Raw genomic sequence first — 12,310 nt, 5'->3', positions numbered from 1 at the left:
CCGCTCCTCGCTTTCTTTCTTTCCTCGGGCAACGAGCTGTTACTGAAGTCTACTTGGGAAGGCAGAAATGGAGTGAGAGTGCTCTGTATTGAAGACACGGGGGGGGTCCGATAGGGCACGCTAGACAGTATATCCTCCCAAGTAGATCCACGCTCCATCCCTCTCCTCCTCCTGCCCCCCCAATCTGCCTCACCGCACTCATCTGTTTTCCACTCTGCCTTATCAGGACCAGATGACTTTGACTGTCTTCCCTCGCATCCCGGCTTCGCAACCTCCCCCCCTCCCAACCACCTTTCTCCTCCCTTTCTCCCCCTGGCTTCGCTCGTTTATGACACCCCACAGATTTTGTCACTCTGTGGTTTCTGGCAAGGAGAGAGAAATACCAAGCCAGAGTCTCCATTTCACCAGGCAAAGAATGGAGCGAAAGCATGAGGAGGAGGCTCTGGGAACACAAACAGGCCTTTCTCTGCCTCCTGGAGCTCCTTTTCCTCATTTTCCATATCTTGTTTGTTTGCTTGGCTCACATTTTCACTCTGGCTGGTTTGTGGCTTTACTGGATTTGTGTAGTAAATATAATACGACGTGAAAAGCTCGACTCAAAAGTACTCTGTTCTCAAACTACAAAATAGGAGATACAGTATATGCAACACGTTCCTCATCAGGCCTGTTTTCCATCCGCGGAATTACAAGAAAATACTGTTCCACTTGAACCTAAACTATTCAGTGGCAACTGCATATTTTTTGAGAATACAAACACTGAAAAAAGACCTCAGTTTCAGCACTCATACCAAATTAACCATATTTGCTTCATTGCAGAGATCTGCAGACACCCCTGGTTGCTTGGCAACCTCAAGGAAACAATGGCAGACAACAGGAAGCAACAGTCATGCACATAAACCTGTCAAACTGTAAAACTCTCTGAACAGATAAAAAGGATGGAAGCAAAGATCTCACATGCTAATAATACATAAGGTAAATGAGATTGGGGGTGGCTGCTGAACCTTCAAACTGAACCCAAACACAGTAGCTGCTCTGTTCCAGTATTTATGTTACATTAAGCTCAGAGTCACTAGTCACAAAAAAAGTCTCCGATCAGTCACTGTTGTACAAAATAAACTAGTTTGCCCCAGAACTGAACACTCATACTTTACTAGATGAGTCTATTTAGTGTGCTGTGTCTCAACCCATCGGCTAAGCGAGGGCTTCGCTGCTAAGCCGTCTGAACATAATGCAGGTTTATTCTCCAGTATAATTGCACATGGGTTCAAACACAGACAAAGACTATGAATAATGCCGTTGCTCAGTTCTCCCTTTCCCACTCCCCTCACCCTCTCCTTCCATTCTCCTCTCCGCCTGCTCTGCTTCTCTTACTCAACCTTTCTGGAAGCCGAAACGCCCAGGGAGCGACGCAAGGCAGAGAGATATTAATAAAAATATGACTGAGTCCAATGGGATATGACAGTAGCGGCGGGGGTTGTTGCAGGGAGGCATGCGGTTTGGAGTGGGGGTTCAGCAGAGGTTTTAAGTCAAACGGGCCCTTTAATGTGGTGTGACTTTGCCCACTTGAGAGGCTGGTGTGAAGTTACAAGATTGGACCCAACTGGGACGGGGCGATGATGGGTCCAACTGCTGGGACAGCAGTGATGAGGGGAGGCACGCTGGTACCAGAATCCACAGCAGTGGTAGCTACAGTGGTAGAATAAACCCGACCCACACGCTGATGGATCACACACTTCTTCTGCTACGGTAGAGATCAGAAGCTCTTGAAGTGAGTTCATGAAGCTGCAGCCGTTCCTTTAGGGGACTGTAAGCGGATCCCCACTACACTGTTTCATTTTAGATACAGACAGATCACTGGGTTAAAGCGAGCAGAGAACAATATATGAGAGGGTAATAAATTATTCACTGCTTGTCACTATTCTGCATCTTGCAGAAAAGTGCAGTCAGATTATTCTGAAACTACAGCAAACTCCCCCAAAGTAAACAATAAAACAAACAATAATATAAACTGTACACTTACGGCACGTTTAGAAAGATGTTCTTGAGAGGTGAGGAAGTAAAGAAAAAACAGGGTAAAATGGGAGTTAAAAAGAAAATGAATACAGAACTGCGGGATCTCTGTGGCATCTGCTTATTCCACATGGGAACAACATTTGTCAAACCAGGGCCTGTCTCCCCGAGTATTGCATTAGAATGCAGTATTACAGCACTGCAGCGCCCTGCCAAGAATATTTGTGCACGGTCCCCAGATTGCACTTGCCCGAGGAGACACTAAGACTTTCCACCACATCAGCATGTAAAAGACATAAAGAAGTAAAAAAAAAAGTGAATTATTGTAAGAAATCACTGTGTAGCCTGATGTTTAATTCTATTCTATTTACTTTCTTAGTAAAACTACTGAAACTCATCAGAAAAATCTCCTTATTTTAACAAACAGTATTTGTTTTAAAGGACACTTCTTACATTGCGTAGCCCATTCTCCAAACTGCAAACAGCTAGACAGAAAATACAGAAAGTTGACCTCAACAAAACCCCATCTGAAATCTGAAGCCTCCTATAAGCCATGGCCTTATACAATAAAGCCCCTGCCGAATGCAACCTCAACCACAAACCCCAACCCTCCAGTACCAACCCGCACTGTCATTCTTTCACACAAAGCCTTTACACATGCGTACAATAAACACACATACGTGCACACATGCGGCCATCTACCTATCCATCCACCAGACGCAGCCAGCCACTGCGGGCGAGTCTGGAAAAAACGAAAATGGCTGAAATGCTGCTCCCTGACACGGCGCTGAACGGCGTATGTCGGTGGCGTATGAATAAACGGCATGTGCGTAGCAAACGGCAAGAGTGTGTGGCTACAGATGCGGGGGAGAAAGCACGTGGTTGCCCTCGGTCTTACTCTGGCTAATGACGGGAGGTGGAAGGTGAAAGGAAAAAGAGAACAAGAGGGGAAGAGGCGCCGGGCCCTGTGGTTTTGGGGGGTTAAACAGCAGAACATGCTCGCACATTAAAAGCCATCTGATCCGCAGCTAACTAGAGAGCTGCAACTACAACTGTTTGCAAAAGGCACCACAAAGAGAAAGAGACATAAACCACTCGTGTGTTCTTTTAATCCAAATCCAACAGATTCAGGAGAAATAATGGCTGGTATAGGACTTCTTTCTTTAACTATTTTATCTCCACTCTTCATCCTTGCTCTTTGCTGACAACACAGTCTTTCTTTTATGTGTTTTTTTTTTCCACTTTTCCTTCTCCCCTCATATGAAGATGATGGCACTGTCCCAGGCCACACTAACTCACTGACTAAGGAAGTCTCTGCCTTTCTTTTCTCCATCAGCATTATGTCAAATAACGCACCATGTTTCCAGTAAACACTCACAACAAATCTCTGCATGTGGACTGCGTTCTCGCCACTGTATTTCCCCTTAAACTCTCTAAAGTCTGCTGCGCGCATTTTCAGCAAAATCGCCCCCCTCCTCCCCTTGATATACTGAGCATTTTATCGGCTGCTTACACAAATATCCTTGTTCCCAAACGTCTCCTACCCGACGCTGACATTTCGCAGATCGGCGTGCTCGGAAACCACACTAGTTAATAAAGTCAGATGCACTGAGCAAATTTCGTCAGAGAACCGCATGGAAAATCGACAGAATCCTACAGCTACGAGTTGCGAAGCTGTAATCCATCCGTACAACCGCACGGATTTCGGCAGCGGCATAAATTATGGTGCAGTGAAAGAATGGAGCGCTTTAAAAATCCATTATGAGGCTAGACTTACATGACAAGCTTTGCGCTGAAATATTTGCACACGGCGTGCAGGATGCAGAAATATGTGCTTCTGTGAGTATTTTTCCATGTTTCAACGAACCTTGAACGTGAGAGTACGTCTGTGCATCTTTAGTACAGTAAGGCTGATTGCTAATACTATTACAGGTGTATTTCACCCTTTATAGTAATGCATATGCTGAAGACATTTTTAAATTATTGGAGAACACAGCATTACTGACATTAGGAGCAGCAGCGTGGGTGGGCTAACACACACATGCAGCGTCAGATTAGGAAGTGGTAGGCCACATCATTCTACAACTGAGACGTCTATATATGGCTTTGCCTGTTTTGTGGGAGACGTGAAGGTCCTCATCCAATGCCTCCGCACCCCCCCTTCCAACCATTTTCTCAGTGTCAGCTGCTATTAGCATCACACTCGTCATTGAGTTCCTTTTCCACCAAAAGCTCAGTTTCTTCTATGAAACGTGGCTCCCAGTGGAAGAGTTCAAGCGAATACATGCGGAGCTACGTTTTATTTCCCTTTGCTGCAGCTTCTTATTTTTCACTCCTTCCATAGTAGGGTGGAAAGAGGAAGACACTGATTATTTGATGGGCCGATGGTCGGTTGAAAATGTATGAAGAAAATGGAGACAGACAGTGCTTTCGAGTATTAAATTTTAGAGACAGCAACAAGAGCAGCATCTGCACGGAGACCAGTATGTGACTAATAATCCGAATAATAGCCCAATCAGAATAAAAATACCTCGAGTAACCACCTCATCAAGATCAGACTGGCCCGGTCGGAAGGAAAATTCCCTGGGAATGGGATGGGGGTTTTGCAATCCTGCTCAATACTAAAATACGATCCTGTCAGTGAATTTTCTGTTCAAAAAATGTACCTATTATCCTGAATCGATGGAGGCTGCACTCTTGAAGACGTAGATGTTGTCAATAAAGTTGGGGAAAGAATACTTTTTCTTTTCTTATATTTCCGCAAGACTTGATGCTCCCAACTTTAATGTGGTTGTTGTTTTGGGGGAAGTAAACAAACAATTTAATCAGGCAATTTTCTCTAATCAGCATGACTTCCAATGGCTTAATGAAATATTACCTATGTTCTTCTTACGCCAGTATATCTCTGTGGCAGCGGTTAATACCAACTAGAAAGGAGAGAAGAACTTCCATCTATAGTTCTGGAAATACATGTGAGGTTTTTAAGTATATGTTCAAATTACCTGACAGTGAAAGATGTACTCCGGAGTTGCCTTCTTAAACTTGATGTTCCACACCAAGGCAACGCCGTCTGGTTCGTGTGGAGCGTCTTCGTTGTTGTTGTAAGAGGCGACCAGCAGCTCAGGATACTGAGAGAGAAAGGACGGGAGAGCGAAGAGAATCACAGAGAGGAGGATGTTAAAGGAAACAGAGACAAGTTAAAAAGAAGCTAACCCTAACGCATTAAAAGAGTCATAAATACGTATCAGACAATGTGGGGAAGTGTTACAGTTTTGAGCTCAAAGTGGCCTCACCTGAGGGGACCAGTCAAGACAGGTGATCACACGGTGTTTCGACCAGTGCTCGTCATAGAAGAGTCTGCTGAGGGACAGACTGGAGCCGCTACCCAACTCTCTGGAGGCGGACAGTAGAAGAAAAGGTCAAAGGTGAATTATTGAACCAACCTGAACTAAACTGAGCTCTGTTCCAATAAAACGAGGTGGGAGATAGACGGTGGGAAAGCTGTTTGACGCAACACTTCTGCCATTACATTTTTCATCTCGCGCATCCCCCACACTTTGGGAATCCCTGGTCTAGACTAACCATGTCAACACAGTTACCAGATCTTCAGTTGTACATCATCTCTTATTAAAGTGCTCACTGCCACAAATTATGTGGACCATAGTGAAGCGTGCCCACTGCAGTTAACAACCAATGAGGCGGGTTTAGTCATAAAAATTAACATCCTGATTAATAGCTAACTCTAACCCTGTGGCTGATCGGTCAGATCACAACCTACATAGTTAATGAGGACAATAAAAATGTCAAGCTTCATTTTTCCTCAGGCTTAAATAAGGCAGGCATTCAGACACTGAAAGGATTAAATGTGTCAGTCTATGCACAGGCTATTGTGGAATTACTTTTTATTTTACCAAATCATCATTCATTTTATCATATCTCCACTCTTCTATCCCACTATCTCACTATCCCACTGAGACATAATGTTAACGTGCGGGTGGGTGCAGGTCTCTAAGTCAGAGAGATTAATTGGTTTTTGGTGGGTGGCGGGTGGATGATTTACACATGCCTGACGATTTGGATGACATCAGAGCTGATTTGCGCATTACTGCTGCACCAGTTTATGTCAATGATATCCACACTGTCTCCGAAGCTATATGAGACGGTATAAAATGAAACAAAGAAGTGAAATGTGGGTTCGGTTGTTTCACTTTCAGAAGCACATCTTTGGAGGAGAAAAAAAAAAGAAAAAGAAAAGAGGACTGATGTTGAGCACTGGGCCGTGGCCTGTTTTAGACATAATCTCTATTTGACCACAGGCTTCATGCTTCTCTGTGGCTGCAGTGGTCAAAGTTGAAGTGAGTCAGTAAAAGCAGCATTCTTCCATAACAGCAGAGCAGTATACTGAAACAGCTTTGCACTTATGACTCTTACAACTTCAACCAACACTTTGATAACCTCCACTTGGAGGCAAGCCTTCAGACAATGCTCTTTGGTTGCGATTGTTGTTAGTTCACAGGAGTTTTTAACCCTCTGAGAGTGTGACATAACTACAAAGACATGTATTTTGAAGAACAAAGGAGCGACCGGGACCCTGGAGTGACTGGCATGAGTCAGTCTCGGCACATGTCTCAGATCAGGGCATGTAAGTAAACGCTCACATGTGCGCTCGCGTCCAAACACAGACACTTTCCTCCCTACAACCTCTCCCCTCCTCCCCGCTTACCCCTCTTTGTCCTCAAGGTCTCGGCCGCTGTAGTCGAAGAAGATGTCGCCGTCCTCGGCCAGGGCTCTCTCCATCACTCGGATGCTGCAGTCGAAGAAGCTCTGAAACTCGGAGGAGTGCAGGATCTGTTGCCTCTCCTCCTCTGTCAGCTCTCGCAGCACCGGAAACATGCCTGTTGGAAGAAACGTCACACAATGTATATACACACGGCTCTATCAATATAGAGCAATAGTATATGGATAGCCCCACACATATGTCACATTACTAAAGCCCAAAAGTGACACTTAAATTTAAAAAATCTTGTTTATGACAAAAAAGAACGATAACGAAAGAAAACAAAAATCGAATGACATTTTTGTTGACTGATAATTTCAACTTTCCTTAGATTTTTTTTGTAATTTACGATTTTAATTCCTTTTTGTCTTTACAGACAGTATAGAGATTGATGGAAATTGTTGAAAGAAAGTGGCATAACATGCAAACAAAGGTTCCCCTGGCAAGGACTTTGAGGTATTTACCTTTTCAATGTTGAACAAAAAAAAAAAAAAACATCATTTGTATATATGTTACATAGCATATGAATTTCATAGAATGGACGAAGAATATTTTTAGCTCATGTGTTATGTGGCCTCACCACGTTGGCCCATCCGCTGCATTTAACAGATGCAAGTTAATTGAATTATCTTTCTCAAAGTGAGTAATGACTATTACTGACACGGTTTCACTGACCCTTTAACTAATGACAGACATCCTACTGACATTTACACGCAGCACTGTCACGTCTTCTACTTTAAAAAGCATTTTTAAGTCCATCATGAGCTTCTGACGTCAGATTAACATTCTCTTCATCTCTATCAAAACCAGAATCAGATCCAGGACATAATAAACTACAAACAGCTCCTAATGCATCTTCTCTAGTAAAGTCCCACAGCAAGAAGTTCATAAACAAGAGAAAAAACAAAGCCCTCTGAGCGTCCCGCCTCCCTTTGAACGTAATGGCTGCACAGCACGGCGTCCGGTTTTTGAAGTCACTGTCCCCAAACACACGCGATTTTTTTTTTTTTTCCTTTGCACACACAAGCATGCACAGACACACATATATCGACCTTTAGCCTGCCTCTTGACTTTGATCCCCCCCACATCCCTTTGTATTTCTTAGGAGTTGTCAGCAAAGACCCAGTGAATCGAGTGGCAGAGATCAAAGGCCAGACCTTCTAATAGGCCGGGATGGAGAGGAGACGGATGACTGTGTGTTTATGAGCGCGTGTGTGTGTACATCTGTCTATGTGTGTGTGTTTGACTCACCCTTACTGCAGTCACGGATATTCAGTTTATGTGGCTGAATATGAATATCCATCTGTGTGTTTGTGGCGTCTTGTGTTTTAATCTTCCCTGTCTATTCTTCTATTATTTACTATGTGAACTCTGCACATGTGCACGCACACACACACACTTCTCTCATTCCTCTTCACTTTGAAATGCGGCCAGGGGGTCAAGTGACAGGTTTTTAATCAGCGTTGACCCCGCATGCCATGGAGCTGGTAGGCCGGACCCGCCTTAACCCCCACTGTAACCTACCCCCACTCTCCAATCTGATACACCCACTGACTGGCAGAGGGTGTCACACACCAGTGGCCGTGTTTCGTGACAGTTTTCAGCAACATGTGAGAAGTTGAGCAAAGAAGGAGACAAGGATGATATGTAGACAAACATTTAAACAGATGATCCTTTTTATTCTTCTTTCATCCATGTATTTGTTTTTCATTGTACCTTCTTTGGTTTCCCTGTTGTCATCTTCATCCTGCTGCTCCAACTCTGGACCTGGCTTCGCTTCCATCAGCTCTTCATCTTCATCTTCTTCCTCCACTGTGAGAGAGAAAGAAAAAAAAATGAGAGAGAGAGAGAGAGAGAGAGAGAGCACGCTCATGTTAATCAACAGCTGTTCCAATTTTCCTCGACCTCCCGCTGTGTGCTGCCTCCCCCTCCTTCTCACCAAAATAATCATTCCCAGACATGCACTGCTACACCTGACTAACTAACATTCAGCCCAAATGGGTTTCATTTACAAACACACGCACTCATATTTGCATGCTTTTGTTTTGTTTTTTTGAAAACTTTGAGGCCTAATCAAAGAATTTCATACATATGTATAATGGAATTCAATACAATGAGAGAAGAAATGTAACAGGAGGTAAATCTACACCCATTTCAATGTTCATACATGGTATGTGATCCACATGTGTGGACATACTGGTCAGCCAAAACACACACTCTCTCTCTCACACACACACACACACACACACACAGCAGGATGTGTAAGAGTTGTGTGTTCTCTCCTCTCTTTCGTTCACCTTTGACACTGAGCAAAGAGATCCAGTGATATATGTGTAAGAGGGGATTCCCTCTGCATTCACTCCAATCAGCCTCTGCAATTACTCGTGACTCTCCACGATCTGTTGTAAGTGTGTGTTTGGGGTTCATGTGCGAAGGGTTACTGTCAACACAGGCACCTGCTTGTCAGCCTCTGCCCCACCAGCCCTCGGGGTATGTGTTGGTAACCCTCGCCAACCTCTCCTCCTCCTTTCTGCCGCTCCCTCCCTCCGAAACAGATGCTCGGAGTCGAGGGGGCCTCTCTCTGCAGACCTCTTAACACCCTGACACTGCGACCAGACACCTGTGGTCTGCAAACGCACGCGCTACACACAATCCGTCTTTCTCTCCCTCGCAAACGCACACACCCGGGGCCCTCGCCCGCAGTGCCAGGGGTGGCGAGGGGTTAACTGGCAGGGTCAAGCTGACAACAGTTGCTCAGTCCAGTGGGAGGAAGTGACTACATCACACTCTCAGACATGTCATGTCTCTCTCTCTCTCTCTCACACTCACACACACACACACACGTCGGGGTGTGTTTAACTCAGCTGGAGTATGGCCTGGGGCACTGTTAAAACCACTCGCTCACGGCCCACTCTTGCACCGGATGAACTGTCCATTTATCACTTTGTCTAAGCTTTTGATGAACTCACTGTTGTTTTTTAAGAGCTGCAAGAACTGCAATTGGTAGATACTCCAGTCATTTTATTATTATTATTACAATAATGCAGCCTTTCCATTTGGTTTTCTTGGTACAATACACCCTTCCCTACCCATCTTTGTGTTTTCTTTTCTTCTTGACCTCCAAGTAAACGATTTTGATATATGACTTTAATTTTCATATTGTGTGTATATAATAAATGACTAAGCTAAATCAAATACACGGCGGCGAGGCTCCGTCCAAGTCGGTGGTTAACAGCCAGCTGTAGGGATCCAAACACCAGTGACCCACCAGTATGGAGGAGGGACCAGAGAGGACCAGACAGGCAGACTGCCAGACGAGCTCCATGTCTGAGCTGCCAAAACAGACACGCTGCAAACAGAAACACACAGGGACACCCGTCTTTTCAGCTCCCTTTGTCTCTACCTCCGTGCCTCCGTTTGCGAAGCTTTATTTCCCTTAAAGGATTGTTTTGTTTTTCTTTTGTCGTACATTTGTCATTTGTCCCTCTGCAATCTGAAAACGTCTGCACACATTACACACAACTTCTATTCGACTGTATTTTCTTGACCTTACGTGACCGGTCCGGTGGTTGGAATGTGTGGTGATGGGGATGGGAGGAGCGTGAGGAGAGGAGAGCGACCACATTGAGGAGCGGTCAAACTGTCAACCCCCGGGGACCACAGGACTCTGGAGCAAGGCAGCATGATTCATGGCCTATGGGTTACCTCACTGAGGGGAGACGGTCCAATTCCTGTATGAAGATACTGCTGATGTCTTTGCCAATGGCCATGCATCACGTTGTTCTGTCACAGTCCCGCACCAAAAATATCCCTACAATTTGCTTTGGATGGAAATTTTTGGAGATATGTTTCTGTGTGTGCTCAAAGTAAAGCAAAAACTGTACTGTGGTAAAATGATACAGGAGAGGAGAGATGATAACATCAAACTTTATGTAAAATGCAAACACACAGAGAGGAAATACAAGGTATCCTGTTGCGTTGCAAAAGAAGCAGGGAAGGGAAATCAAAAGAGACAATCTTTCACAGTGTGTGTGTGTGACTGCCTGCTACTCTGTAAGTATCTGCACACTTTCTTTTTCCCAGCTCATTCCAGTCACGGGATGCTTTCTCCTTCCACCTGCCGCTTAATACCTCTCCTCACTGCAGGATGACCGGTTAACTGGTATCCTCCCCCTCGCCACAGACGGGGGTCCACCTTGATGAAACTCCGCTTGGGGGCTCCCGTTTTGGCCGGCTACACACCCAGGGTAATGATATCCTCGGTAGCCCGGGGCCGCCGCATCTGGCTGCCTCAATCTTCCCCTGACTGCTTACTCATGCTGACCGGGCCCAGTCAATTCAGAACAGCGCAGCAGGTATGTAGGCACTCACACTCATGGCTTGGATACAAACAAAGTACGCACGCACGCCCCTAGACCTGTAAATGTGTTTGTAAATGCAGACGCACACAGACACACAAGTATGAACTGTACACTGGTCTACGAACAACGGTTATTGTGAGAAAACAAAGAAATGTGCTTAAACTCAGAGTATGTGACAGAAGAGATCTTTGTTACTTAAAGGTCTGGTCTGGAGCATTTAGTGGCATCTAGTGGTGAGGTTGAGGACTGCAACCAACTGAATACTTTCCAAGCATGTAGACAAGGCAGTGTTTGGATTTTAATTGTCCAGTGTGGGCTACTGTAGAAACATGATGAGTCCACATGGTGTGGGTCCACACCTAACCAGTATGGCTTTGGACGGTGGGAGGAAGCCGGAGTGCCCGTAGAGAACCCACGCAGACACAGGGAGAACATGCAAACTCCACACAGATTCAAACCCAGAGCCTTAAAATCAAGAGTCTTATTGCTGTGAGTCATCAGTGTTCATATAAAATAATAGTTAATATTATTAAGAATAAATGGAGTAATGTAGCTTTAATTTTCTTATTTTGTAAATACGATATATTAACTATATTCCTCCAAAAGATAGAAACAAGAAGCGATAGCTAAGAAATATAATGCAGGGCTACTGAGGCTTATAAAAACTTTATTGTCATGTCTTCTGCGTGAATGTCTGTTTATAGCCAGTATAAGAATTATTATAGTTTTTATGGACTAACAGAAGAGTGAAGTAGTTCATGTGAAAGTAACATGCCGATCTGTTTGTGGAATAAAGAAAAGTCTTAATGAAGGCTGATGCACTGCTGTGACTTTCATTAGTTTAAACATCTTGTATTATTTCACAGTAGGCAGCTACTATTGAGCATGTGGAGAGAAAGATACCGACAGCATATAAAAGATGTACAAAGTCTCCCGCTCCCCTTCAGCTAGGACATAAAGCACAATGGCGTGGTGCGTCACAGCCACAACGTGTTACCATGTGCTCTGTTCGCTATGGATCAAAGCCTCAGCTAACCTTTTATTCTGATCCCAATCCACAGTAAGTGCTGGTGTGATGAAATGAGTTAGCGCATGCTTGGAGCCATTGGCATAGTTATCAAAGAGGGAGACGGTGTTTGTGCGGAGGGGAGGATGAGACCAG

General features: G+C 44.6%; 1 protein-coding gene across 1 annotated transcript in view; it reads right to left on the bottom strand.

The window, feature by feature from the left end:
• The window catches only part of dync1i1a (dynein cytoplasmic 1 intermediate chain 1a), a 49,656-nt gene that overhangs the window by 21,197 nt on the left and 16,149 nt on the right, over window positions 1-12,310 (bottom strand). The window contains exons 6-9 of the mRNA XM_084563829.1: window positions 8,504-8,599; window positions 6,734-6,905; window positions 5,304-5,403; window positions 5,013-5,138 (exon numbers count right to left, since the gene is read on the bottom strand). Coding sequence (XP_084419955.1) covers window positions 5,013-5,138; window positions 5,304-5,403; window positions 6,734-6,905; window positions 8,504-8,599 — 494 coding nt within the window. The remainder of the gene's footprint in view (window positions 1-5,012; window positions 5,139-5,303; window positions 5,404-6,733; window positions 6,906-8,503; window positions 8,600-12,310) is intronic.

The sequence above is a fragment of the Chelon labrosus genome (assembly GCF_963514085.1).
Source record: "Chelon labrosus genome assembly, chromosome: 16".
Lineage (NCBI taxonomy): Eukaryota > Metazoa > Chordata > Actinopteri > Mugiliformes > Mugilidae > Chelon > Chelon labrosus.
Note: the sequence above shows the minus strand (reverse complement) of the source record. Positions and strands in the feature narration are given on the sequence as shown.